This window comes from Carcharhinus amblyrhynchos, chromosome 9, assembly GCF_965287045.1.
Source record: "Carcharhinus amblyrhynchos chromosome 9, sCarAmb.v2.hapA, whole genome shotgun sequence".
Taxonomy (NCBI): Eukaryota; Metazoa; Chordata; class Chondrichthyes; order Carcharhiniformes; family Carcharhinidae; genus Carcharhinus; species Carcharhinus amblyrhynchos.
Genome location: NC_137332.1, coordinates 62,233,168 through 62,257,854, shown reverse-complemented (window position 1 = coordinate 62,257,854; position 24,687 = coordinate 62,233,168). Strand labels below are relative to the sequence as shown.

At 41.9% G+C, this 24,687-nt stretch overlaps 1 protein-coding gene across 1 annotated transcript in view; it reads right to left on the bottom strand.

The window, feature by feature from the left end:
- The window catches only part of LOC145348390 (adhesion G protein-coupled receptor D2), a 265,728-nt gene that overhangs the window by 143,268 nt on the left and 97,773 nt on the right, over window positions 1–24,687 (bottom strand). Inside the window, exon 21 of the mRNA XM_080196603.1 lies at window positions 12,806–12,847. Coding sequence (XP_080052729.1) covers window positions 12,806–12,847 — 42 coding nt within the window. The remainder of the gene's footprint in view (window positions 1–12,805; window positions 12,848–24,687) is intronic.

Below are 24,687 nucleotides of genomic sequence, written 5' to 3'. Positions count from 1 at the left end.
ATCACGTGAATATTGCCCCATGAAGTATACACTACTTATGAAGGCAACATCCAAAATTCCCATGGCTATGGGAAAAGGTAAGTTATTTATCATGTTGATGCTGCTAGACTAAGTGATAGTAAAACAAGCATTAACATTTCCCCCATCAAACTAGCTCAACGCTAGTCAGGGATGTGTAGTGATAGATCCACCATATCACAGATCTTCACCTTTGCTCTCCCTAGTCCCAACCCCTTTCCTTCCCCAGTTCTTGTATTTGAATGAAACATATTGCCTCTTTTTTCCAGTTATGATGGAGCACTGACCTGAAATGTTAATTCAGTTTCCTTCACCACAAACCTTGCCTGATCTGCTGAGCATTTCCAGCATTTTCTGTTTGTTTTTCTTATTTTGTTCCAGCATGCACAGTATTGTGATTTTTCAGAAATATTAAGATATGTTCACACTGTGGGCAATTTGAGTCTTACCTTGAAATTCGGGTAAACTCACCTCACCCAACCTTCTGACTCAGGCCAGGTGGCACCCAGGTCTTGACATCAAGGGACTGTAGGCTCGTAGGTAGGGAAACCACACCCCCTTTTTACAGCACCAGCTGGCGTAAACCAGGTAAGTTAAAAGAAGCAGCAGATTTAAATGTTGAACCAGGCCTTGGAGTGGAATTGGAGGAGGAGTTGGGTCAGACCCTAAATGGAGTTTGTGGGGGCGGGGGGTGGCAGATCAGGTTAGGCCTGGGAGAGGGTATTGGTGTCAGGCATTATGGGAGAGGCAGGGAAGACTCTGGCCTAGGAGGGACGTAGGTTGGCAGTCAAGCCTGGTAGAAGTGGAGGTGGTGTCAAGCCTGGCAGGAGAGTGTCTCCATGTGGGACTGGGGAAAGAGTCTCCTTGGAAGAATCCCATGGAATGGTAATCAGGGGTTGTAGGAGACCCATAAGGGGGTAGTAATGGCGGAGAATTTGGGTGCTTTGGGAGGGCAGGGTGAGTGGGGGGCAGGAATTAGTTGGGGTGAGAGAGGAGTCTTCTGGGGGGCTCAGGGGTATTGAGGATGTCCCCTGGGTGGTTGGTTTGTGATTGTGCAACATTAGTCTGAAGCTAGAACTAGTTTGAATTTTTCTCACCTGTGTCGGTAAGTTTTGCTGTATGATGGTCAGAATACCTGAAATGTGATTTAAATCACATTTCCAGTGGTTCCCAGCACAGAGCAATTGCCCAGAGAAAGTTTGCATTTTCCAGGCAATTACTGTGCAAAACCTCCCTTGGAATTTCTGGTGGGTGTTGGGGTATCGCCAGCACATCTTAGGGGAACCCCTCAAAAAAAAAAATGACATTCTGGAAGATACGACCCAATATTTATAGGGTTGTTATGAAGAGGTTTATTGACACTGATGTCAGCGCCCTGTCTAACACAAGGGTGCAGCTGAGTACAGTTCCACAGAGGTAGGAGTGTGTTTCACCTTCTTTCAGGTTAGATCTCACTACATGAGTCATGCCACATACATTTAGCACTGCTTCAAAACAAAAACCATCCTACACTGACTAACTTTCAGTTATAGACGCGCCCTACTGTCTCAAGGATTTTCAGGAGTTTGTGAACTTTCAAGGTCAAAGTGGCTAAAGGACTCACTTTCTCCAAAATGGTATTTCAAATTATGGTAAACGATGTCAAACAAAGCATGAAACAAATTCTCAATCTTCTTTGTGGTGTGCAAGCTGGGTGTTGGGAGCAAACGAACATGGAGATTTCTCTTCTTTTCTCTGCAAACCTGCCACACTTTTGATTGATTTTCTGAAGTTGCACAACATAACTGTCAATTTGTAATTAGTATGACAAATATATTTCATTATGTTGTCTTCCTTCTTGCCCAACCCTTTTCCATGATCTATTTGTAGTAAACAGGGTGAATCCATGAACTCTTCTGAGAAATGGGTGATGCAGTAACATTTTGCATTCATATTGTGGTTTTAACATTAGGAAACCATAAGGCACTTCACAGGCACACAAGGCAAGCACTGGCATTGAACCAAAAAACAGATGTTAGGAACTGGGGCAAAAAGCTTGGTCAATTTTATTAAAAATTCATTTAAGGGATGTGGGCATCACGGGCTAGGTCAGCATTTATTACCCTTGAGATGTGGTGGTGAGCTGCCTTCTTAAACTGCTGCAGTCCCTGAAGTGTAGGTCACACTCACAATGCTAACCAAGTAAGTTTCAAGAGGAGTAGGACGAGGTGAAGAGCAGAGATGGAGATGTTTGGGGTGGAAATCCAGTTTAGGACCAAGGTGACAAAGTCAATGGTGAGATGACAGGAGTGCAAAGTTGGGAGAACAGAGATCCAGGAGGGTTGTGACGTTGGGGGAAACAACAGGAATGGGCAGCAGTTTTGAACGAGCTCAGGTCTAAGAGGGTGAAAAATGGGTGGTTGATCAGGAAGGCACAGGAATAGTCCAGCATGAAAGAAATAAATACATAGATGAGCTTTTAGTACTGGATAATCTGTGGCAGAGTGATATGTCATGGAATTAGGATTAACTAGATACTCTATGGCATATACAAATGGAAATACTGCTCAGGATCAAATAAGATCCTGTGGTCAATTGCAAACAGTTCAGTTCAGCTAAAATGGTGACCAGGGAGTGGAATCAGTAACTCAGGATTTTGGCAGAGGAAGACGACGATGGCTTTCGAGCTGCCAGACAATTCCAATTTATCCATGATTGGATATAGGACAAGTAGTCTGACAAAATCAAGACAGTAAAGATGATGTTGAGATTGAACGGGCTGTTGCCAGTCTACAAAATGGCGGCATGGGGTGGCACAGTAGTTAGCACTGCTGCCTCATTGGGTCATTGTCTGTGCAGAGTCTGCACGTTCCCCCTGTGTTTGTGTTGGTTTCCTCCGGGTGCTCCCTCTTCCTCCCACAGTCTGAAAGCTGTGCTGGTTAAGTGCATTGGCTATGCTAAATTCTCCCTCAGTGTACCTGAACAGGCACCGGAGTGTGGTGGCCAGGGGATTTTCTCAGTTACTTCATTGCAGTATTACTGTAAGCTGATTTGTGATACTAATAAATAAACTTTAAACACTGAAATCCTTGGACGGAATTTTCTCAACACGCCAGGGATGGGTTTGGTGGTGGGGGGGCATGGAAAATCTGGAGAGAGTCAAAGTTGGAAACCGCCAGCGCAAAATTATGTTGTCATTCTGCCAATAGCGGACTCATGGTGGGTGGCACAGACATTATTTGCATCTCAATGTTCATTAAAATAGCTGCCCAACGGTTCTCCACCAGGCTTTCTGATTCTGTGTCACATCAATGGGAACCACACTGGCATCAAATCCAATTGATAAAGAATGGCATGCACAAAATAGTCCTCAGTTCACCAGGGGTTTCGGGGTGAGTGCAATAAAACCTTTCTGCCATCACCTATTCTGCTTCCAATGACTTTGTGGGGGTTCCTAACATTTGTGTGAGGGATGGCTAAGGGTCATTCACTGGGGAGCTGAGCGCCGGCTCTACTCAGCCTTACCCTGCCAGAGTGACAGAGTAGAAAAAAAATCACTGGGCGAGATTTACAAGTGGCTCAAGGTCTGAAGTGAAAACTGGGCTGTGCAGCTGGAGGGCTTCCCACTGATTTTCAGTCAAAGCCTGACACTGAAACAAAATGGGAAAATTCCATCTATGGTGTTTTAACATTACTGAAGGAAGTTTTATCACTAAGTCAAATGGAAATCTGAATATTTTAACTTATGTCAGACTAGGTACCTCACCCACAGGTGACTGTGGAGTTCACATGGATCCATCCATTATGTTTCTGTACCATTTAAGATGGAGACGAGGAGACATTTCTTTACCTAAAGAGTGGTGAGTCTGTAGAATTTATTACCACAGGAAGTAGTTGACGCCAAAACAAGCAGGATTAGACTATTGCGTTGGACAATCAGCCATGACCATAATGAATGGTGGAGCAGACTCAACAGGCCGAATGGCCTCCTCCTATCTTCTATGTTTTTCTATCCTGTGTCCCTCTTTTTATTCTCATAGTCAGGTTAATAGAAAAAAATCATCATCCAAAGGCCTGGGGCAAAATTTTCCCACTTGGAGACTAAATATGGTGAAGGATGGCTCACCACTCTGTCAGGCTACACAGTTTCCTGCCTCCATCGCCATGCCAAGCTGACCTTCATGGGCAGCACTGTGCTGCTGGACCTATGGGTTTTCATGTGTCACCGAGTTGGATCAGTACTTGGGGTTGGTGAGTACAGAGGTCTTCTTCCGACTTGGTGCCACATACCAATGTCCACTTGAACAGCACTGTGCTGCGGAACTTATGCAGCCACCGCAACAAAGGTCCAAATTTCAACCAGGGATGAAATGTGAGGTGAGGCTGGGGTTTGGTGGCCTGAGGAAAACAAGAGGGGCCATTGTGGAAGAAAGACTATGCAGGGGAGGGAGAGGTGGGGCTGTGCGAGGGCTCTGATGAAAGGCAGAGGGGTAAGGAAGTGGATGAAGGAGGTTTACAATGGAAGGCAGAGGGAAGACTGAGAGAAGGGAACCTAGAGCCCAACATGGCTGCATAAAAAGCTCACAAAGGAAGTCAAAAGGATATCACATCATTTACTAGAAGGGGATGGATGAAGACTCCAGAAGTGGTGGACAGAGGTCCAAGTGAAGCATGGGTGCCTTGGAAGTGATGGGCTCTGGACAACATGGTTGAATTGAGGAACAGACTTCTTCTTGTAGTTGCTAGCCTTTTCCCATGGGTTGCCTTCACGGTCTGAAGACTGGTGGGCTGAAGGGAGTGTTAGGAGTGTGTTGGACTGGTGTTTAAATATGGCACCAACCCATTAACTAAGGGCACCCGCCTCTCCAGTTCAGAGGGAAACACGTCTGTGCATAACAAATGAGGTTCCAAGTGAAGAAGCATGGGGTTCCTGCCATTCTGGTCGGTGGGATGGGCACTACCAGAGCCATCCACCACCATATTTAGTCTCAAAATATGCTTCCAAAGACCTGCCCCAGGTCTTTGGAAGCATCTGAAGTTTCCCCCAACACAGTGCCAACATCAGGGATTCCCCCTTCCTTCTTGCAAGCATCAGAGCTTCTCCTCTCCCCCCACCCCACCCACCATCATAGTCTCAAGGACACACTCCCCAGCCAGGAACCCACGACCCCCCCCCCAAAAACCCCGCCACTCCAACTTCACAAGTATCAGCCCTTACCAACAAACATAAGGGGCTTCTCTGGGGCTTCCCACATAGCCCACCCCTGGCATTGTCCATTGTCTCAGGTTGGCACTGTGCAACCAGGCATGCCAAGGCACTATCCGAGCCTGCGTTTCTCCCCCATCCCCACCCAGGGACTATACTTATTTTAGTACTACCAGTGGGATCCCCTTGACTGAACGCCTATTTAAAAAACCTTCACCAAAAAAAATCACGTCAATGAAGATTATGTGCTAGAGGGTTTACTAATTATATTCAAATTCATTGAAATCCATTAAAATTTGGTTTTCGACTGTGAACCTCGTGATGTCACCACAAGGAGCTTGGATCATTCTGTCCGGATTTTCTACCCACATCACCGTTCTCTCAGACAACAAACTCAGGTTGAAAAATCACCTCCACGGGTGAGCAAGGAATCTTAATGATTTCTGGGAAGTGGCCAATTAGCACACTGACTGCTACACTGTGCCAGGCTTTACTGGCAAATAATTTTTATTGAAATTAGAAAAAAAACAAGGCCTTATACCATAGGAATTATTTTTATTCATTCATGAGATGTGAGCATCTCTGACTAAGCCAGCGTTTATTGCCCATCCCTAATTGCCCTGGAGAAGGTGGTGGTGAGCAGCCTTCTTGAACTGCTGCAGTTCATGGGTAGGCACATCCACAATGCTCTTAGAGAGGGTGTTCCAGGGTTTTGACCCACTGACAGCAAAGGAACAGTGACATATTTCCAAGGCAGGATGGAAAGTGGCATGGAGAGGAACTTCCAGGTGGTAGTGGTGGTGGTGTTCCCAGGTATCTGCCCTTCTAGATGGTAGTGATTGTGGGTTTGGAAGATGCTGCCTAAGCAGCTTTGCTGAGTTGTGGCAGTGCATCTTGCAGATGGTACACACTGCTGTCATTATACGTCAGTGGTGGAGGGAGTGTGGATGGGATCCCAATCAAGTGAGTTGCTTTGTCTTCGGCAGTGCCAATTTCTTGAGTGTTGTTCAAGCTGCATTCGTCCAAGTAGAAAGTATTCCATCACGCTCTAGACGTATGCCTTGTAGGTTGGGACAGGCTTTTGGGGAGTCCGGGGATTAGTTACTCAGCACAAGATTCTGAACTTCTGACCTGCTTTTGTAGCCACAGTATAGGCTGGTCCAGTTCACTTTCTGGTCAATGGTAATCCTCAGGATGTTGATAGTAGGGGATCTTGTGATAGTATTGCCAATGATCGTCAAGGGCAATAGCTAGATTGTCTTTTGCTGAAATTGGTCATTACTTGGCACTTACGTAGCACAAATGTTACTTATCACTTATCAGCCCAAGCCTGGATATTGTCCAGTTTTTGCTGCATTTGGATATGGACAGCTTCAGTACCTGAGGAGTTATAAACAGTACCAAATATTGTGAAATCATCAGTGAACATCTCTACTTCTGACCTTATGATGGAAAGGTCATTGATGAAGCAGCTGAAAATTGTTGGGCCTAGGACATTATCCTGAGGAATTCCTGCATTCATGTCCTGCAGCTGAGGTGATTGACCTCCAACAACCACGATCATCTTCCTTTGTGCCAGGTATGACTCCAACCAGTGGAGAGTTTTCCTTCCAATTCCCATTGACTCCAGTTTTGCTAGGGATCCTTTATGTCGCATCTGTCCAATGTGACCCTGGTATCAAGGACAGTCACTCTCACCTCATCTCTGGAATTCAGCTCTTTTACTCGTGTTTGAACAAAAGCTGTAATGAGGTCAGGAGCTGACTAATGCTGGGAGAGTACAAACTCAACGTCCATGAGCAAGTTATTGCTAAATAAGTGCCACTTGATAGCATGACTGATAACCCCTTCCATCACTTTACTGATGATCAAAAGTAGACTAATGGGGTGGTTATTAGCCAGGTTGGATTTTGTCCTGCATTGTGTGAACAGGGCATACTTGGCCATCTTCCACATTGTAGTATTTGGCTAGTGTTGTGGCTATATTAGAACAGCTTAGTTTAGGGGCGCAGCAAATTCTGAGCACAAGCCTTTAATACTGTAACCGGAATATTGTCAGGGCCCATGATGTTTGTCTGTAAAAATATTTAGCTTCTGAACAAGTATGAACAGAGCAGAGAGCAATCTGAGGGGTGAGATGTAATTTCAACAACCATTCACATTTATATATTGCCTTTAATGTAATGAAGTGCCAAAAGTGGCTCACAGAAGCATTATAAAACATGCTGGGCCTCATAAGTAGATAAAAGGTCAGATAACCAAAACTTGGTCAGGGAGGTAGGTTTTAATGAGTGTCTTAATGGGGGAAAGTGAGGTATAAAGGTGCAGAAGTGTAAGGGACAAATTCCAAAGTTTGGGGCTTAAGCTGCTGAAAGCGCAGTCAACAACGGTGGAGCAATTAAAATCAGGGATGCTTAAAAATTAGATGAGCGAAGATGTCTTAGAGGGTTGTGGGGCTGGAGATTACAGAGATAGGGAGGGACGAACGTATCCATAGAGGGAGCTGAAAACAAGGATGAGAATTTTAAAGTCAGTATGTTGTTTGACTGGGAGCCAAGATAAGTCAGAAAGCACAGTGGTGATCATTGAATGGAACTTAGTGCACATTAGGACAAGAGCAGTCGCGTTGTTTTGTTTTGTTTTTGTTTCGGTCTTCACAGAGGAGGACGTGAATAGTTTGCCAGGTGTTAGCGATGGAAAGATGGTAGGAGTGGAGGGCCTGAATGACATTATTGTTACTAGAGAGGCAGTGCTCGACAGACTGGAGGGACTGATTGTGGACAAGTCCCCAGGACCGGATGGAATGCATCCAAGGGTTCTGAAAGAAATGGCGGAGGTGATAGTGGATGCCTTGATGATTATTTTCTAAACCTCGCTGGATTCCGGGGAAGTGCCAGAAGATTGGAAAACAGCTAATGTTACGCCGTTGTTTAAGAAGGGTGGCAGGCAAAAGGCAGGGAATTATAGGCTGGTTAGTTTAACGTCTGCTGTAGGTAAAATGTTAGAATCCGTCATCAAGGAGGAAATAGCGAGGCATCTTGAGGAGAATTGTTTGGTAGAGCAGATGCAGCACGGTTTCATTAAGGGGAAGTCGTGTCTGACAAAGTTATTGGAGTTCTATGAGGATGTGTCTAGGGCGGTGGATAGAGGAGAGCCAGTAGATGTGGTGTTTCTTGATTTTCAGAAGGCGTTTGATAAGGTGCCACACAAGAGGTTATTACAGAAGGTCAGGGGGCATGGAGTTGGGGGTAGGGCGTTAGCATGGATAGGGGATTGGCTGTCAAATAGGAGGCAGAGAGTGGGGGTCAATGGGTGCTATTTGGATTGGAGGTTGGTGACTAGTGGAGTGCCCCAGGGATCGGTGCTGGGGCCTCAGCTATTTACCATTTATATAGATGATCTGGAGGAGGGAACCGAGTGTATGGTATCGAAATTTGCTGATGACACCAAGATTGGTGGAACGGCAAATTGTGTGGAGGGTGTGGAAAGTCTGCAGAAGAATCTAGATAGGCTGGGAGAATGGGCCAGGAACTGGCAAATGGAATTTAATGTTAGCAAGTGTGAAGTTGTCCACTTTGGTAGGAATAATGGTAGGAAGGACTATTACTTACATGGTGAAAAACTGCAGCATGCAACGGTGCAGAGGGACCTCAGGGTCCTTGCGCATGAGTCGCAAAAACCCAGCTTGCAGGTGCAGCAGGCGGTCAGGAAGGCAAATGGGATGCTGGCCTTCATAGCGAGGGGGATTGAATATAAAAGTAGGGAAGTCTTGCTACAACTGTACAGGGCACTGGTGAGGCTGCAGCTGGAGTACTGTGTGCAGTTTTGGTCGCCGCACTTACGCAAGGATATTTTGGTCTTGGAGGGAGTGCAGAGGAGGTTCACTGGGCTGATACCGGAGTTGAGGGGGTTGAACTATGAGGAGAGGCTGAATAAACTAGGCTTCTACTCGTTAGAGTTTAGAAGAATGAGGGGATTGAGACATATAAGATGATGAATGGGATGGATAGGATAGAGGTGGAGAGGCTCTTCCCGCTCAGAAAGAACAGTAGGACTAGAGGGCATACCCTCAAGATAAGGGGGGGGCAGTTTAGAATGGAGTTGAGGAGGAACTTCTTCACTCAAAGGGTGGTGAATCTCTGGAATTCTCTGCCCGTTGAAGTGGTGGAGGCTGCCTCGCTAAATATATTTAAGACGCGGGTTGATAGGTTTTTGATAGGCAAGGGGATTAAGGGTTATGGGGAGACAGCCGGAAAGTGGAACTGAGCCACGACAGATCAGCCATGATCTTACTGAATGGCGGGACAGGCTCGAAGGGCTAGATGGCCTACTCCTGCTCCTATTTCTTATGTTCTTATGAGTTTGGGATGACAGTTTATGAGGATTAGAATGTGGAAACCAGTCAGCACTACATAGGAATAATCAAGTCTAAAGGTAACAAAGGCATAAATGTGGGTTTCAGTAGCAGATATACTGAGACAGAATGACGTCAATAGTATGGAGATAGCAATGACTGGTCACAGTGATGGTATGAATATATGGCTGGAAGGTCTTCTTAAGGCCACAGATGGCATCAAGATTAAAACAGGATGCTTTTGTCTCAGACTGTTGCCAGGGAGAGGGATTGAACTGTTAACCAAGGAATGGAGTATTGAACAGGGATCAAAAACAATGGCTTCAGTCTACCCAAAATCTAACTGGTGGAAATTTCTGTTCACCCACTACTGAATGTCAAATAAGCATCCAATAATTTCAGAGATGGTAGAAGAGTGGAGAGAGGTTGTGGTGAGGTAGAGCTGGGTGTCATTAGCGTACACGTGAAGACAAATGCTATCCTTTCAGAAGATATTGCCAAAGGGTCACATGCAGATGAGAAACAATAATGGGCCAAGGACAGATTTTGGGGGGACACCAGAGGAAAGGGTGCAGGACGAAGTGCATTGCAAGTGATACTCTGGCTGTGATTGAAAAGATAGGAATAGAAACAGGTGACAATAGTCTCACCTAGCTGAACGGTGATGGAGAAGCATTGGCTCAGAACAGTGTGGTCAACTGTGCCATAGGCTGCAGACAGGTCAAGTAAAATGTGGAGGGGTAGTTTATCCTTATCACAGTCACAAAGGATGTCATTTGTGACTTTAATAAGAGTGGTTTCGCTACTGTGATAGGGCTGAAACATAGAGTTCTAAGAAAGAGGAGCATAAATTTGGGAGACTACAACACATTCAAGGTCTTTGAAGAGGCTGGAAATAAGCAGTAGTTTGCAAGGACAGTGGGGTCACTGGTTGATAGTTTTGAGAAGAGGGGTGATGATAGCAAATTTAAAGGAAGGAAGGCCAAGGCCTGAAGAGAAAAAAAATGTATAAAATTAGCTAATATTTTAATTCAAAGTTTAGCATGCGTTTACAAACAACTCAACGATTTACTCTCATGTTATTTAAGTCCCTCATAATCAGATTATAGGCTTGTAATCACCTCCTGCTATTCATTCATTCTGTAAGCTGTCCACTGATGCTAAACCATAAATTCCTACACTTCACATCTCAACCTTTGCCCTAAATTGCTTAAACTCAAGCTCATCAATATTTATATGCAGCCAGCTGCCCTTGTAAATGACCAATGTGCTGACCAGTCTTGTTAACAATTTCCATGGTTAACACACTATACTCCCAGGACAGCAATCAATTCTCATGAGAAACTCATTTCTATAATGAATGTCTGCCACATACTTTATTTAAAGAGACTATAACACATGCATTGATATCATATCACACTTGTACCTGCATGTCAAGGGGGATGAGAGATTTGTCCCTTTTAGTAGGGCACAGAACCTTATCTCAATGTCTTCAAACTACCACAGTACTCTAGGGATATGATTCTCAATGTGATTCTTAACCATATGAACACGAAGCAATTTTCACCGTCGAAGGAAAATGATAGCAGATTTTAGAGGTGTAGTCATCCAGCCTGGTTTTCTACCTATGGTTGTGCAAGAGTAAACCAGCAGTTACCCACGGAATTTGTGTACACAAAGACATTGCACATTGACCTCATCCCCCTCATTTCCATACAGAAAATAAGAAAAAAATCCAGAACTTTAAAGCAACAGCAGCAAATTTAATCAAACTTCAATTGGAATATCAGTATTCAGTATCCCATGAAACTCTTAGTTGCGCAACATTAAAAACAGCTGTCCTGATCCTATCTCTTTACTCCATTGTACACCTAATCATGATGCAATCATTCACAAAGTGAAGAATTACATAATGCCAATTTTAGTACTGTATAATTACAGTCAATTTTACTCCTGAGCCATCTTTATTGAATTTGTGTTTATGTCATTACATTCTGATCTTTTGAAATGTATGGTCATGGGACAGAGTAGAAATCCAATTTAGCTGTTTTATTCCATCTTAACTGATGTTATTCTTCTGTAAGAATATCTATTTATTTTCACGTTTGGTGTTTCAATGCTTTCACTGCTTCAGTCGAGCAGAATTGCATGCTTATCCATTCTTGTGGATGTTCTTCATGGAACGAGTACACTCATTCAAGAGTCAACTCAATAGAGTTATGCTAGAAGGAAGCTATATTTGACACATGTGAAGAATAGTTTTTACTGGCTGAGAGAATATAACCTTCAGTGACAAATTAAGCAATAACGCCCGTTTGCGGTACTGGGAAATTGAGGATAGACTGGACAATTGAAGGATGAGGCCGCAGGTCCTGTCCTTCAATTGCCTGGTATACAGTGAATTCTTTGTGGCTGTACATGTACAAATATGTTCTCACTAAATGGTCATAGCCTCAATCTGCTGAAGACACTGATGAGCAAACTGATCTATTTTCTTGTGGCACCACTTTCACCTTAGCTTACCTCCTATCGAGATTGAAACCATGGTTTCAAACCAATTGAAATTGCCCATTGGTATAATATGAAAAAAATGATCTTGAAATTTGATCTTCCAGTGCAAATTTATTAAACTATGTCTGATTGGTATCTTATATATATACATATATTTTATATATACATATAGTCAAAGCAATTGCTAATGGATTTTAAGTGATAAATAAATAAAATATGAAACTAATGCTATTCTAACGCAGTACAAAAACCATTAGCAATCAGATATACAGATCAACTGTTTCCCCTGAAAAATGATCTAAAGATGGTCAACAGAGATATATAGAAAATAAAAAAACCTCATGAGAACTGAAATATTAATGCTACTTGATATATTTTTCTGCAATACTACCCTCTATAAGATCTTACACCTTAGTACTTAATCTTTCAGTTCTCATCTAAAGAATCAGTCTATCAAGTAAAAAAAAGTTCTAAATCTTAAAAAGCCTCACCTGGTAAATTTAGGTTGCTTGAAAAACAAAAGGGACTTTGAAATATTGGTAAGTGACTATGAGAAATGTGTCCTTTTCCATCTGGTTGTCAGTGTTTAATGGTAAACCAGAATGCATATGGGACAGTCCAAGCATGAAGGGCAGCAGGACACTCATGCGAAGAGCTGCTCTGTCCTTCTGAGAGATCTGAAGCCTGTCACTTCTCTCATCCAGACGTCAGCCTTGAGACACTATAACTAGCCTTACCTCTGTGTTGTACACTCCATATATCAGGAAGATGAAGAGGCCCTATAAAGACAAAAGGAGGGGAAAAAGCTGTTAACTGTAATCATTTTTTTTTCACTCGCAATTCTGAAACAAAGTTTGCCGAGAACAAACACAAAGAGGCTTTTGCAGCTGACAAGGTCAATTTTTATTTTTCAATTTCATGAACCAGAGCTCAAGTATCTACCACAGAGAGAAGCAGCACTTTACAAATCTCTGTTAGCCTTGACTGCTATTCAGTTGGGTATTGGGACAGTTGGGGTCCTTGAAAAGAAACTGGTCCCACTGGAATTACCACCACAATTAGCACAGCCAGTTTTGATGCAGAAGCTCATTAGTATGAATAATATTAGACTTCATGCATCATTACAAATCTGAACCCATTTCACAGTAACACAAAACCTGCAGCACAGATTTCACTAAACCTGTATTCATTCAGGGCTTTGCGGCATTTTGTGTGTCGACTCAGTTCGACTGACAGCACTCTCATCTGAGGCATAAGGTCAAGGGTCAAAACCCTACTCCCAGGGCCAGGATTTTTTGAATGATAGGGTTTACCTTCCAGCATCCAAGGACTCAGCAGAGATCATATTCCCGCTGATACCATCTGCCCCACAAACTATTTAATGCTTCAACAGGCATTATTTGACTGGAGGCAAAACTTACATCTCTCACAGAGCTGTCAGCCAATCAAATTGGCCCGTAGCTGTCTAGTCCTAACAGCACCATAAACTGCATTGGTCAGAACAGGAGCCATAAGCAGTCCTCAGAGTCGATGTTCCAGAAGTCCTCAACCAGATAAGTCTGGGGATGTCTCAGGGCAGGGTGGGGAGATGAGACCCAAGAGGTTGGGCAGTAGGGCTGTTGGTGGACAGGTTGAGGAAAAAGGGTCAACTTGCGGAAACTAGTACCCTTGAGGGGACCCAATATTAAAAGAAAGCTGATAATAGAGGTGGAGCCTCCCCACCACCACCCCCACACCCCTCAGCCCACTCCCTCCACCAAGGGCTGATCAAGCTTCATTCCTGCTCCTGAACTCTTCCTATGCCTGAAGATGGAGGATTGGCATTAAATGGCTCATAAGTGGTAATAATTGGTCACTCACGGCTCAATTAGGACAACAGCAAATCAGCTGGTTAAGGACTTGCTCAATCCAGTGTAAAATTGAGAGGCCGGGGCGAGTAGAAGCCTGGTGGGAAAGCCATCCAAGGAATTTTACAGCCACCTCCTACCTACAAACACACCAGGGGGAGAATGTAACATTCTGCTGCAGCATTTAACCATATACTCTAAGCAGACAACACTGAAGGAGTGCTTCACTGTCAGACAGGATATCCTTCAGATGAGCTGTGAAACACAGGCCTTGCCTATCAATGGAGATGGAGAAGGTCACAAGGCTCAAATCAAAGAGCAGGAAAGTTCCCAGTGACTCCTGATGAACATTATTTATTCAACCGGCACAACCAAAAAAAACTAAACCAACTCTGCACTGCACAAATTGAGCATATACTGATTAATTATGAAGCACTTTTGGAAACATGCTGTTTAAATGCCTCCGAGTCTATTTAATTCTAGTACCAAGTTGCTTTGTTTTTATGCCAATTATAACTATCATGTGTAAATGTTATTTTTAACATAAAAATCACTTTCAAATTTTTAACAAAAAATTAACTGAACTGCTTGCTCTTTACCGACATCAGATATCCAATTGGCATTTTAGAGGAATGCTAAGGCAACAGAATAATTTGGTACTGCCTATTCACATCATTTTAAAAACTGTACCCATGTAAAAGCAATTTGTGTCATATCATGTAGCAGAACAAATGAACACAGGAACAGGAGTAGGCCATTCAGCCCCTCCAGCCAGCTCCATGCCAAAATTAGATCACAGCTAATCTTTATCCTAACTCCAACTGTTTACTCTGTCAACAAAGATCAAAGAAAATTACAGCGCAGGAACAGGCCTTTCAACCCTCCAAACCTGCATTGACCATGCTGCCTGACTGAACTAAAATCCCCAACTCTTTGGATCATATCCCTCTATTCCCATTCTATTCATATCTCATTCATGTCTCCATATCTCAGTGCAATAGCTAGAAAAAAGCTAAACAATATCACTTGCATTTTTGTAGGAGAGGATATACCTTTTTGCATATAGGTGGTATTATGTTTGAGGTCTAATTATGGACTATAAAGAGACCGCAAGGTAGGTAGGTGTAAATCAAACTGGAACAGTTTATTCAACATCATAACAGTAGCACAGTCAGCCCAAGACAATCCAGCCAGGGTGGAGCTTGTGCCACAGGTCACCTGACTCTCTTAATGCCCAAACACATACTTAACAGAAGGAATCCCCAATTTCTTTTCTGAATGGCCTTGCTCTCATTTAATGGTTAAGATACTTATTCCAGAGTCCACCAGGAGTTTGTCTTCCCTTTCATTTTCTTTCAAAATCCCAAAGTAAATTACCCTTAAGCTCTTAATTTTCCAGGGAATACAAACCATGATGGCAGATAATTTCTTTCCTAACTAACTCTTGGAGCCCTGATAACATTCCAATGAACTTGTGTAGCACTCATTTCAAGGCCTATATATCTGTTCTCAGTTTACATGAGTGTCTGTGGTATTCTCAGTCTGTATTTAACCAGGACTTTGATTACATTTTATTCGCCTTTTTGATTTTTTTTCACCCAATAATGACATATTAGTAATATTTTGCATGAATCCCTAAATCTCTTTGGACTTCTACTATTCTCAGCTTTTGACTGTTTCAAATATATTTGAATCTATCCTCCTTGGTCCAAGAGGGATGATCTCACACTTATCTGGATTGAAATCCATCTGCCACAGTTTTGCTTATACACTCTCACTGTAACTTCATTCTCCCGTTTACGCTCATTATGTCACCAATTTTTATATTCGCAGCAAGTTGGATACATATCGCTCAAGTTTATCTAAATCATTGCTAAATATAATGAATAGTTAAGGCCCCAGCACTGATCTTTGTCAGCAATAGTCAGATTTTTTTAAATTCAAGTATATATCCATTATCCTAATCCTTCTATCATCTAACCAATCTCATCAGGTCAATAATTTGCCTTCAATTCCACAAGCTTCAAGTCAAAGGATATTTACTATCGAAGAATCTGCCAACTAAACAAAGATGAAATCTAGCTTTGGATAGAAGGCTGATTCTTATATTAATATGTTGTGCGTACATGTTCATAATATAGTACAGTTGCACATTAATAAATGGCCAGCATCACAACTGGGAGTTCTGTTATTGTTATTGATGATTCTGATTATTATTATAATGAGATTCCTCTTCAAATGATAGAAAATAGTTGTGCAATTATACACAACACAAGAAATACAGTCCAGTGACCCCTAATGTTTAAGGGTTTAGTTAAAAACAAAACAAATTTTATGCAACAAATTATAGTTCTATCGAAAGATACCAAATATTTTTCACAATCATTCTTTCCTTAGGAAGTATTTCCAGTGTGTTGAATGAGCAATCACTTTGGGGGAATTTTCCCAGGACATTGGAGGAAGCTTCCACAGCAAGTGCAGTAGGAAATTCCCAGGAAGTGACTTCAATTCAGCATCTCAATGTGACTGGTTGGTCAATCAGCTTTTCCCTGGGGTGTGATTGCAGGAGAGGAGGGAACATCAATAGCTTGGGCAGGTGAGTATGTTAGAAGTTCAGGTCATTAAGAAGGCAATTAAAGGCCACTTGTATAGCACTTCCCTCATCTTCAGCTGCCATTCAGTTCGAGGGCAATTAGGGATGGGCAACAAATGTTGGCCTTGCCAGCGATACCCACAGTCTGTGAAAGAATATTTAAAAACAGATCGGGGGAGGGGAGGGGGCAGAGGAGCCTTCCCAGATCTCTTCATTCCTTTGGGATCTGTAGCCTAAAAAATGCCCGTGCTGAATGAGTTTTTCTAAAACATATCATGGCCCCTTTAATTAAAAATTCTTCCACTTACAGAACGAGTGTGTCATCCCATTTTCCCTCCCTAATAGGTCAGGATGCCAAAGATAGACTGACACTTTGTTTGCTCTGGGAAAGAGCAACCACAAAGTCTACACATCATCGATTATTCAGGCTCCAAATCAAAAAAAAGGGGCCTGTTGTTGTGCCAAGCACTAAAGCAGTAAAATTCTGCCCAATGTTTTCATTCCAGTTGATTAACAAATCAAACAGTTCACTGCAACTGATTTGCTTTCTAGAATTGTCTTTTGGTCTTATTTATTGGACATTGAATTTTTGCCATTCCATTACACTGCAACAATATATAACGTAATAATATCTATAAAGCATTTAGATAGTTACATGGGTACAATGGATATAGGGGGATATGGGCCAAATGCAGGCAATTGGGATTAGTTTAGGGGTTTTAAAAAAGAAAGGGCGGCATGGACAAGTTGGGCCGAAGGTCTGTTTTCATGCTGTAAACCTCTATGACACTATAATAAACTGTTTAAACAAAAAGCAGAAAATTTTACAGCTAGATAATTAAGATGCCCAAAGCTCTGATAAATGGAACAAGTGACCTCAGGGGTTATCCAATGTTGCAGGGTCAAAAACTTTGTCTCTTATCCCTAATAGCACTGCGGATATACCTACACCACATGACTTGCTGCACCTCAAGAAGGTAGCTCACCACCACTTTCACAAAGATGATCTGGGATGGGAAATAAATGCTGGCCTTGCCAATGATGCCCACATCCTATTATAAAATACAAAAAATACTCCACAGCTCAATAAGAGACTTGTGCTATTTCTGCTCTGGACAACATTGAACATTTTACTGAGCTTGTATAGCAAGGACTCCATGAAACTGCATAATAATGTGAAAGTTCACTTCTTTCAAATTTTTGCGAAAAGCTTGAAGAGCAGCAACAGCAGTATTTTCCACAATACCATCAACTGCAAACTTGTGTTAATGAATAAAATTCTAAAGCCACAAATTTAAGCCCCATGCAGTCTAAATTTCTCACCAACATAGATAAATTAATAAAAGCCAATGCATTTCTAAGTCTTGACGCAATATATTTGGTTGACAACTGGGTGCTTGGCTTTGTGTATCACTGTTCGCAAATGCTCACAATGCTAGGTCATCAGCCGAGCGTATCCAAGCTTTCCCTATTTAATTTTCTCTGGGGCACTGGATGAACCATTTTGTTGAATCAGTAAATTGATGGATGCCAACCACATGTGCCCAGCTAAAATAGACAACTTATGCCACTGTAGTTTTGGTCATTTTTTTCCCTCTCTGCTGTTTTAAAAACGTGCAAGGATTGGTAATCGAATGGTATTGTAGCTTGGTTGTACTGCATCTGCAATGTGATTTGTTCTCCTACCATCTTTTGGTACAACACATAGTTAGAACAGCATAATTACAAGACAGATTTATCATTTTCTATCCTGCACTTCACATTCAGAGAAGGAAAGGATAAAATGATAATTTCTCGTAAAGCTGGCTTTGTATATTTATCCAAGCAGGATAATTTAATGATAAGTTTAGGTGATTTGTAAAATGTTTGTCCATGGGTGGCACAGTGGTTAGCACTGCTGCCTGACTGTACCAGGGACCCATGTTCAACTCTGGCCTTGGGTGACTGTGTGGAGTTTGCATGCTGTTCCTGTGTAAGTGTGGGTTTTCTCCGAGTGCTCCTGTTTTCTCTCAATCCAAAGATGTGCAGGTTAGATGGATTAGCCACGTAAATTGAGAGAATGCCTGCATGAGCGTGTGCCTTGTGATGGACTGGCAGCCAGTAATGGGCGTATCCCATCTAACGTCCAGTGTCTGTGAGGCCAGACTCTGACTCTCCGTGCCCCTGAATTGGTGTAAGCAGTTAAGTGAAAGTGAAGTGAAATGTTTGTCCATATCACAGTTTGGATATTTTAAGATAGCTAAACATTGTCTTCTTCTGGAATGTCACAACATTCATACATGAATACATGTGCATACATGAAGCTAAAATCCAAGTAGCTAATTATGCCCCGAAAAGACAAGAGCTTTAGAACCAAAACACAAGGCTGTAAATGATATTACCAGATGATCATGTGTGTACAACAAAACCAAAATGGCTAGGCTATACGGGTGGGCATTTGAGAGAGTGCTGTGCTATACAAGTTGAAGGAATCTCAGAGCGGTATTGTCAAAAATTAAACAGAATTCCGTCAATTCTACTTATGCAAGTATATCTTTTATCTGGTAACTGTTACCTCACTCACTACTTGTTTGACAAATGTTTCTCTAATCCATTAGATTCTCCGCTAGATAAAGACTAATCCTTCCTCTGCTATTACAACACAGTCTCAGAATTTAGATGGCACATTCAAAAAACGAGGCAACAGGTTAGTCACCCAAAGTGAATTGGTGATTTCATGGTCTTGGGTTATATCATAATTGGCAGAATCATTTATTTCTGACACCCAGGAGAAATATGGAATATAATCCATACTGTACCCCATGTCTGCTGTAGACTTTTCATTGCTGGCTGTACTCCAGTTTGGTGTCTGACTTTTTCAGCTGGTTTTTTTTCCATTTCCTATGTATTAACTTTTACCCACAAATTATTCCTTTGATAATTTCAAGCTAAAAATTTACTTGGTATCCAGTAGGCTATAAATGTGTGTCTGGACTTTGTGTGTGCCTATTTTTCATGTGTTGGTTAGGATTACATCATCATGGAGTAAGTGCAGGATTGTTAACAAATTTGAGGATTAATAAATTGACATATCATTATCAGACCCATATGCCAGAAACATCTCTCACGTCAAAACTCCATCCACGGCGACATGATGTCAGGACAGCATGAAGCACAACTGGCTTCAGATGACATTCATCTGATAGCCAGTACTCCCAGGGAAAGCTCGGAGGCAAGTGCAATACTCAGGGGAGACAGGGGTGCCAAAGGGTATCCAATGGAGTGTCAGTGGGGTTCACCTGGGTGAAGATTATTTCCAGGTTAAAAAAGTGTGCTGGGGCAGCCTTTAAAAATGGCGCCTGGATCAAGTGTCTATTTTGATGGCGGGGCAGGTGAATCAGAGGCCACCCGTCAATGATATGTTAAAGTGCTTCATTATATAATGGCGAAAATTGCTGGTGTCATCAATGGCTTCACTGCCGCTTTTTGCGCTCAACATCAGCCTTAGCTGATATCAGGTAAAATCCTGGCTAGTGATTCTGGAAGGAGTTCCTCAATCACAAGTGTTTTTCTTGGTGTCAGAACCCAATTTGACTACGGTTCCACATAACATTATGGCAGTTATGTGCTGCAAAAATCACTAAGTTACTCGAACACCAGTTGTATACAGTGCTGTTTCACTGGGCATTCATATCTCTGCATTCCACACACAACAATATGCCGTGTGTCTTTGTCAAAGAATGTGCAGATCATGATGGTGCAGATCAAGAGCAAACAAAGGAGTTGAGTTGGTTGGCAGGGGAGGAATTAAGGCCAATGAACAAGAAGGGTGAGGAGATAAAATAACCTTTCTGAATGGTCCAGACTACACACATGTAATATGTTAATCCTGCTGATCCTGCTTAGTTCTCCAGAGCTAAGGTATCATCACAACAACAAACTAAATCATTATGCCAGGAGTTCATTTTAGGTGATGGTACAATTTTAGCGAACAGTCTGATCTTACATTATTGTCCTTTCCTTTTATCCACATTAGTACAATAACTCCATTCCTCAAACTCCTCTGAGATCACACAGAACTGTTGATGTATCTACACCTCTTTTTGTATAAGTGATGAGCTCTTTTTGACAGTCCTGCAATTTATGTTCAGGCAATTTGAACAACTCAGGAACACATTCCAAAACAGTTAACTTGTCTTCTATCTGTCTCCACACCGGCTTTCTTTGTTCACATTAGTGACCATTAACTGGTTCTCCTACTCCACCTCTACCAGTTTTGTGTGATTGACTAAGACTTTTGGCTGCCGCATCTCAGACTGAGTAAACATCAGCTTTTCCATCTGAACCTATGCCAACTTGAAAAGGGTATGTTTGCAAGAATGTTGTTCAATTGGAACAGCATTTCCCATTCTCTACATCATATATAACCATTCTGATACTTCAACTTTTTTTCCCATATACTTGTCCATGCGATATTAATAACTCTTTCAGGTCTCTTTGATTTTCCTTTGAAAGATAACTCAGTAATTTATCCCAGTTTTTAATAACAACCTTGTTATCCAATTTAATTTGAGGAATGTCACATTCAGAGTAATCTGTATTCAGTTCTTACCTCTGAGTTACAACAACTAAAACTTCCTCCTTCTGCTTTCCTTTCCTATCAAAATACCTTTTAAGCATATTCACATGACACACTGAGTTTTCCGTCTATCTGGCATTTTTATCAAATAATTCACCTCACTCAATTTCCTTTCAATTTGATAAGGTCCACTAATCCTTGCTTTTTAAGATTCACCTACCACTGGTAACAGTCATAAGACTTTGTCCTCACTAGCAAAACTTCAAGTTTTTGATGTCTTAAGTGCTTCCTATTTTATCACCTGCTGTGCTACTTTTAAATGTTGTCCAGCCAATTCATCTGCTCTAATTAAACTTGCCCTAAAATTTGACATAAAGTCCAATAATACAATCTCAGAATTCTCCCTCACCAATTTATCCTTAATCAATTTTAGTGATTCCCTTACCTCATGACCAAAAATCAACTCAATGGATTGAATTTGGTTGATTAATTAGGTGCATCCCTAATTGCAAAGGGTACAAATGGAATTACTTTATCCCAATTCTCTGGATAATCTTGACAATAAACCCTCAACATTGTCTTTAAAGTTTGATGCCGCCACTCCAACGTTTCCTGCAATTCTGGATGGTGTGCAGCTGATTTAAATTATATTATTCCTAAACTATCCATAACCTCTTTGAATAACTTTGATGTAAAATTTGATCCTTGATCTGATTTTATTTTATGGGTAGCCCATATATAATTAATAAATTGAACTAACTCCTCTACAATCCTTTTAGCTGTAATATTGTGTAACAGAATAGCCTCTGAAAACCTAGTAGACAGATCCATTATAGTTAAAAGATATTGATTCCCACTTTTTTGTTTTAGAAAGGGGTCTCACGCAATCAATTAAGATCCTGGTAAATGGTTCCTCACGTGCTGGAATGGGTTATTAAGGGTGCTAGTTTTATCACCACTTGAGGTTTCCCTATCATTTGACATGTGACATAACCGGTAAAATTTAGCTACATTTTTATGCAGTCCAGGCCATTAAAAATATTTCCGTACTTTAGCTTGCGTTTTCCTTACTCCCAAATGACCTCCTACTGGAGTCTCATGTGCTACTCACAACATCTCTTTTCTATACCCTACCAGCAATATCACTTGATGAACTTCTGCCCACTTTTCATCAGCCTGAAGATGTAAAGGTCTCCATTTCTTCATCAAGACACCATTTTGAAGGTATTAACATTCTGGGATACACTCTTTGCTGCAGGATGGCAAACAAGCTGTGCTTTCAGTTAACTGGTAAAACTTTCACAACAAAAAGAGAAGAACATCTTTCACCTATGCTTCTAATACTGTAGCCAAATCGAATCTAAAAACAATCCTTGTCACATGGCCTCCCAAACTTTTTTTTCTATTTTTCCTCCCACCAATGACATCACTCAAGGCTGAGAGCTGCAGGGATCATGATTTTTTTAAAAATCTCTTAAAAGGAACACCATCATCACACTTATGGTTAATTAGGTCTACCTCTTGGTTGTTTTCTTCAAACCAACTATGATGTTTCCTGAGAGACCTCTTCACAGGTTCTTAAAGCCCTAGAGAAGTAACACTAGTGGTATCTTTAGAAGATCATCCAATCTGGTGGCAAGAAAGGTAGTCCAACAGCAATGTCCACCTCTAAGCCAACTTGGTCAGCACTGAGATGTTAAATACATAATGTCAATTCTGCTGGACAGGCTATGTTCATGTGCCTAACACCAGCCTCCTGAAGCAACTGCTCTACTCAGACACAAACACAAAAATGCTGGAAAATCATAGCAGATCTCACTGCACCTGTGGAGAGAGGGTAGAGCCAGTGTTTTGAGTCTAGGTGACCCTTCATTGGAGCCCAATAAAATCTGCTGAGACTTTACAGCGTTTTTGTTTCAGATTCCAGCATCTGCAGTATTTTGCATTTATCTTGCTCTACTCAGAACTTGAGTCATGACAGGAGATTCGCAGCAGGACAATGGGAAGGAATGATCTCTGAAGAGGTCAAGCATCATGGGAGACCCTGGTTCGTGACTAACCAAAAAGTCCATCCAAAAAGCTGTTGAACACATTGACCAACTTCTTCAGACATACAGATGCAAAATCGATGCATAGAGAAAGTGCGCAACCTCCAAACAATCCATCTACCTATCCATCAAAGCACCACCTGCTTCACGTGGTGGAGTCTGCAGTGTCATTGGCCTTAGTAGCCATCTCACAGCACAATGAACTGGAATGGAAGCAAGACCTGCCTGAGAGGAAGATGTGTGTGCGTGCATGCATACACACAGCTGTGTGTAGTCATGTGCGTATGACCGCAAATGTGCGTGCACACGTGTACATGTGCCTGTGTATGCCTGCAAATGTCTATGTGTGCACTCGTGCATGTGTATATGTGTGTGTTTGTTTGTGCATTTATACTAGTCACCTGTGTTTGGAAAGATGGCCAGTTAAAGGAAAATGGCACCACCATATTAAGGCTGCTGCCCTTTCCATTTAACTAGGAGAGGATAGATCTTGTTGCATGTTCACTGGACCTAAGAACAACACTGACTTAACAACTGACAGTGATATGGCTCCTCCAAGTGAATGTCACCAACCACTCAGTCATTTGACAAGTACAAGGTAAACCACATTTGGAAACAGTGTTGTACAAGACACCCTATGAACAGCCCTCACCAGGTAAAACCTTACTATCGAAAGTGTTTCTCCATGGCTCCTGTTTACTGTTATCCTGGAGTAGTATGAAATAAACGTGTTCAAAGACTTGATCTTGGACTTCCATGAGTTTCCACACCTTATGCACGTAGCCTGATAGCTTTGCAAGAAAGATGAAGCAAGTCTTTTGACAAACTAACCAAGAAGCCCTATTCAAAAGGAAGATGCCAGCCAGACTGATGGAGACAATGAAAAGAACATTTAATAAAAAGAATAATTCGAGTCACACTCCACTTAGTTTGAGGAGGTAAAAAGTTTCCATTATGAAGATGACACCAAGGAACGTCCTAGTGACGTCAACCCTGAGGTATACATCTCCAGGCAGAAAACTTTATCAACTCAAATAACCTGCAAAAAAATGCTGATCAGTTAGCAGTTAAACAACAGGCCTATACACAAGAGGAGACCAAGCTAATAAAAGAGGTCATAGTCATTGAGATCATGTCATAAACAGCGGCTGCAGATTATACAGGACCACATCAGTCATTTTTTTAGAGGGAGAAGGATCTGTAAATATGAAATAAAACCAAAGGCCTTGACAATGAATTTCAAATGGCAATTTGAAGAAGACAGCAAAAGATTTGAGATATATGTAATTGATGGAGGTGATGGTGTGGGGAGGTGCAAGTGTGCAAACCAGAGGGTGCAGCTTTAATTATGGAGGTTCTGTCTGCTTCCACATTATGGTTAATTAAGAAAAACTTACCTGTATTCTCCTGAGTCTCTCAGTGGCACCATTAAGGAGTACTGGTTAGGCAGCTGTCGAGCTTAAAAAAGTTGAAGCTTGCAGCAAGTAAGCTCTGACGACTTCTCACCAATTTCAGAAATGAGTCTGGAATTGGGCAAAACCAAATCTCCTTTCAAACTGAAATGAGGCCTGCA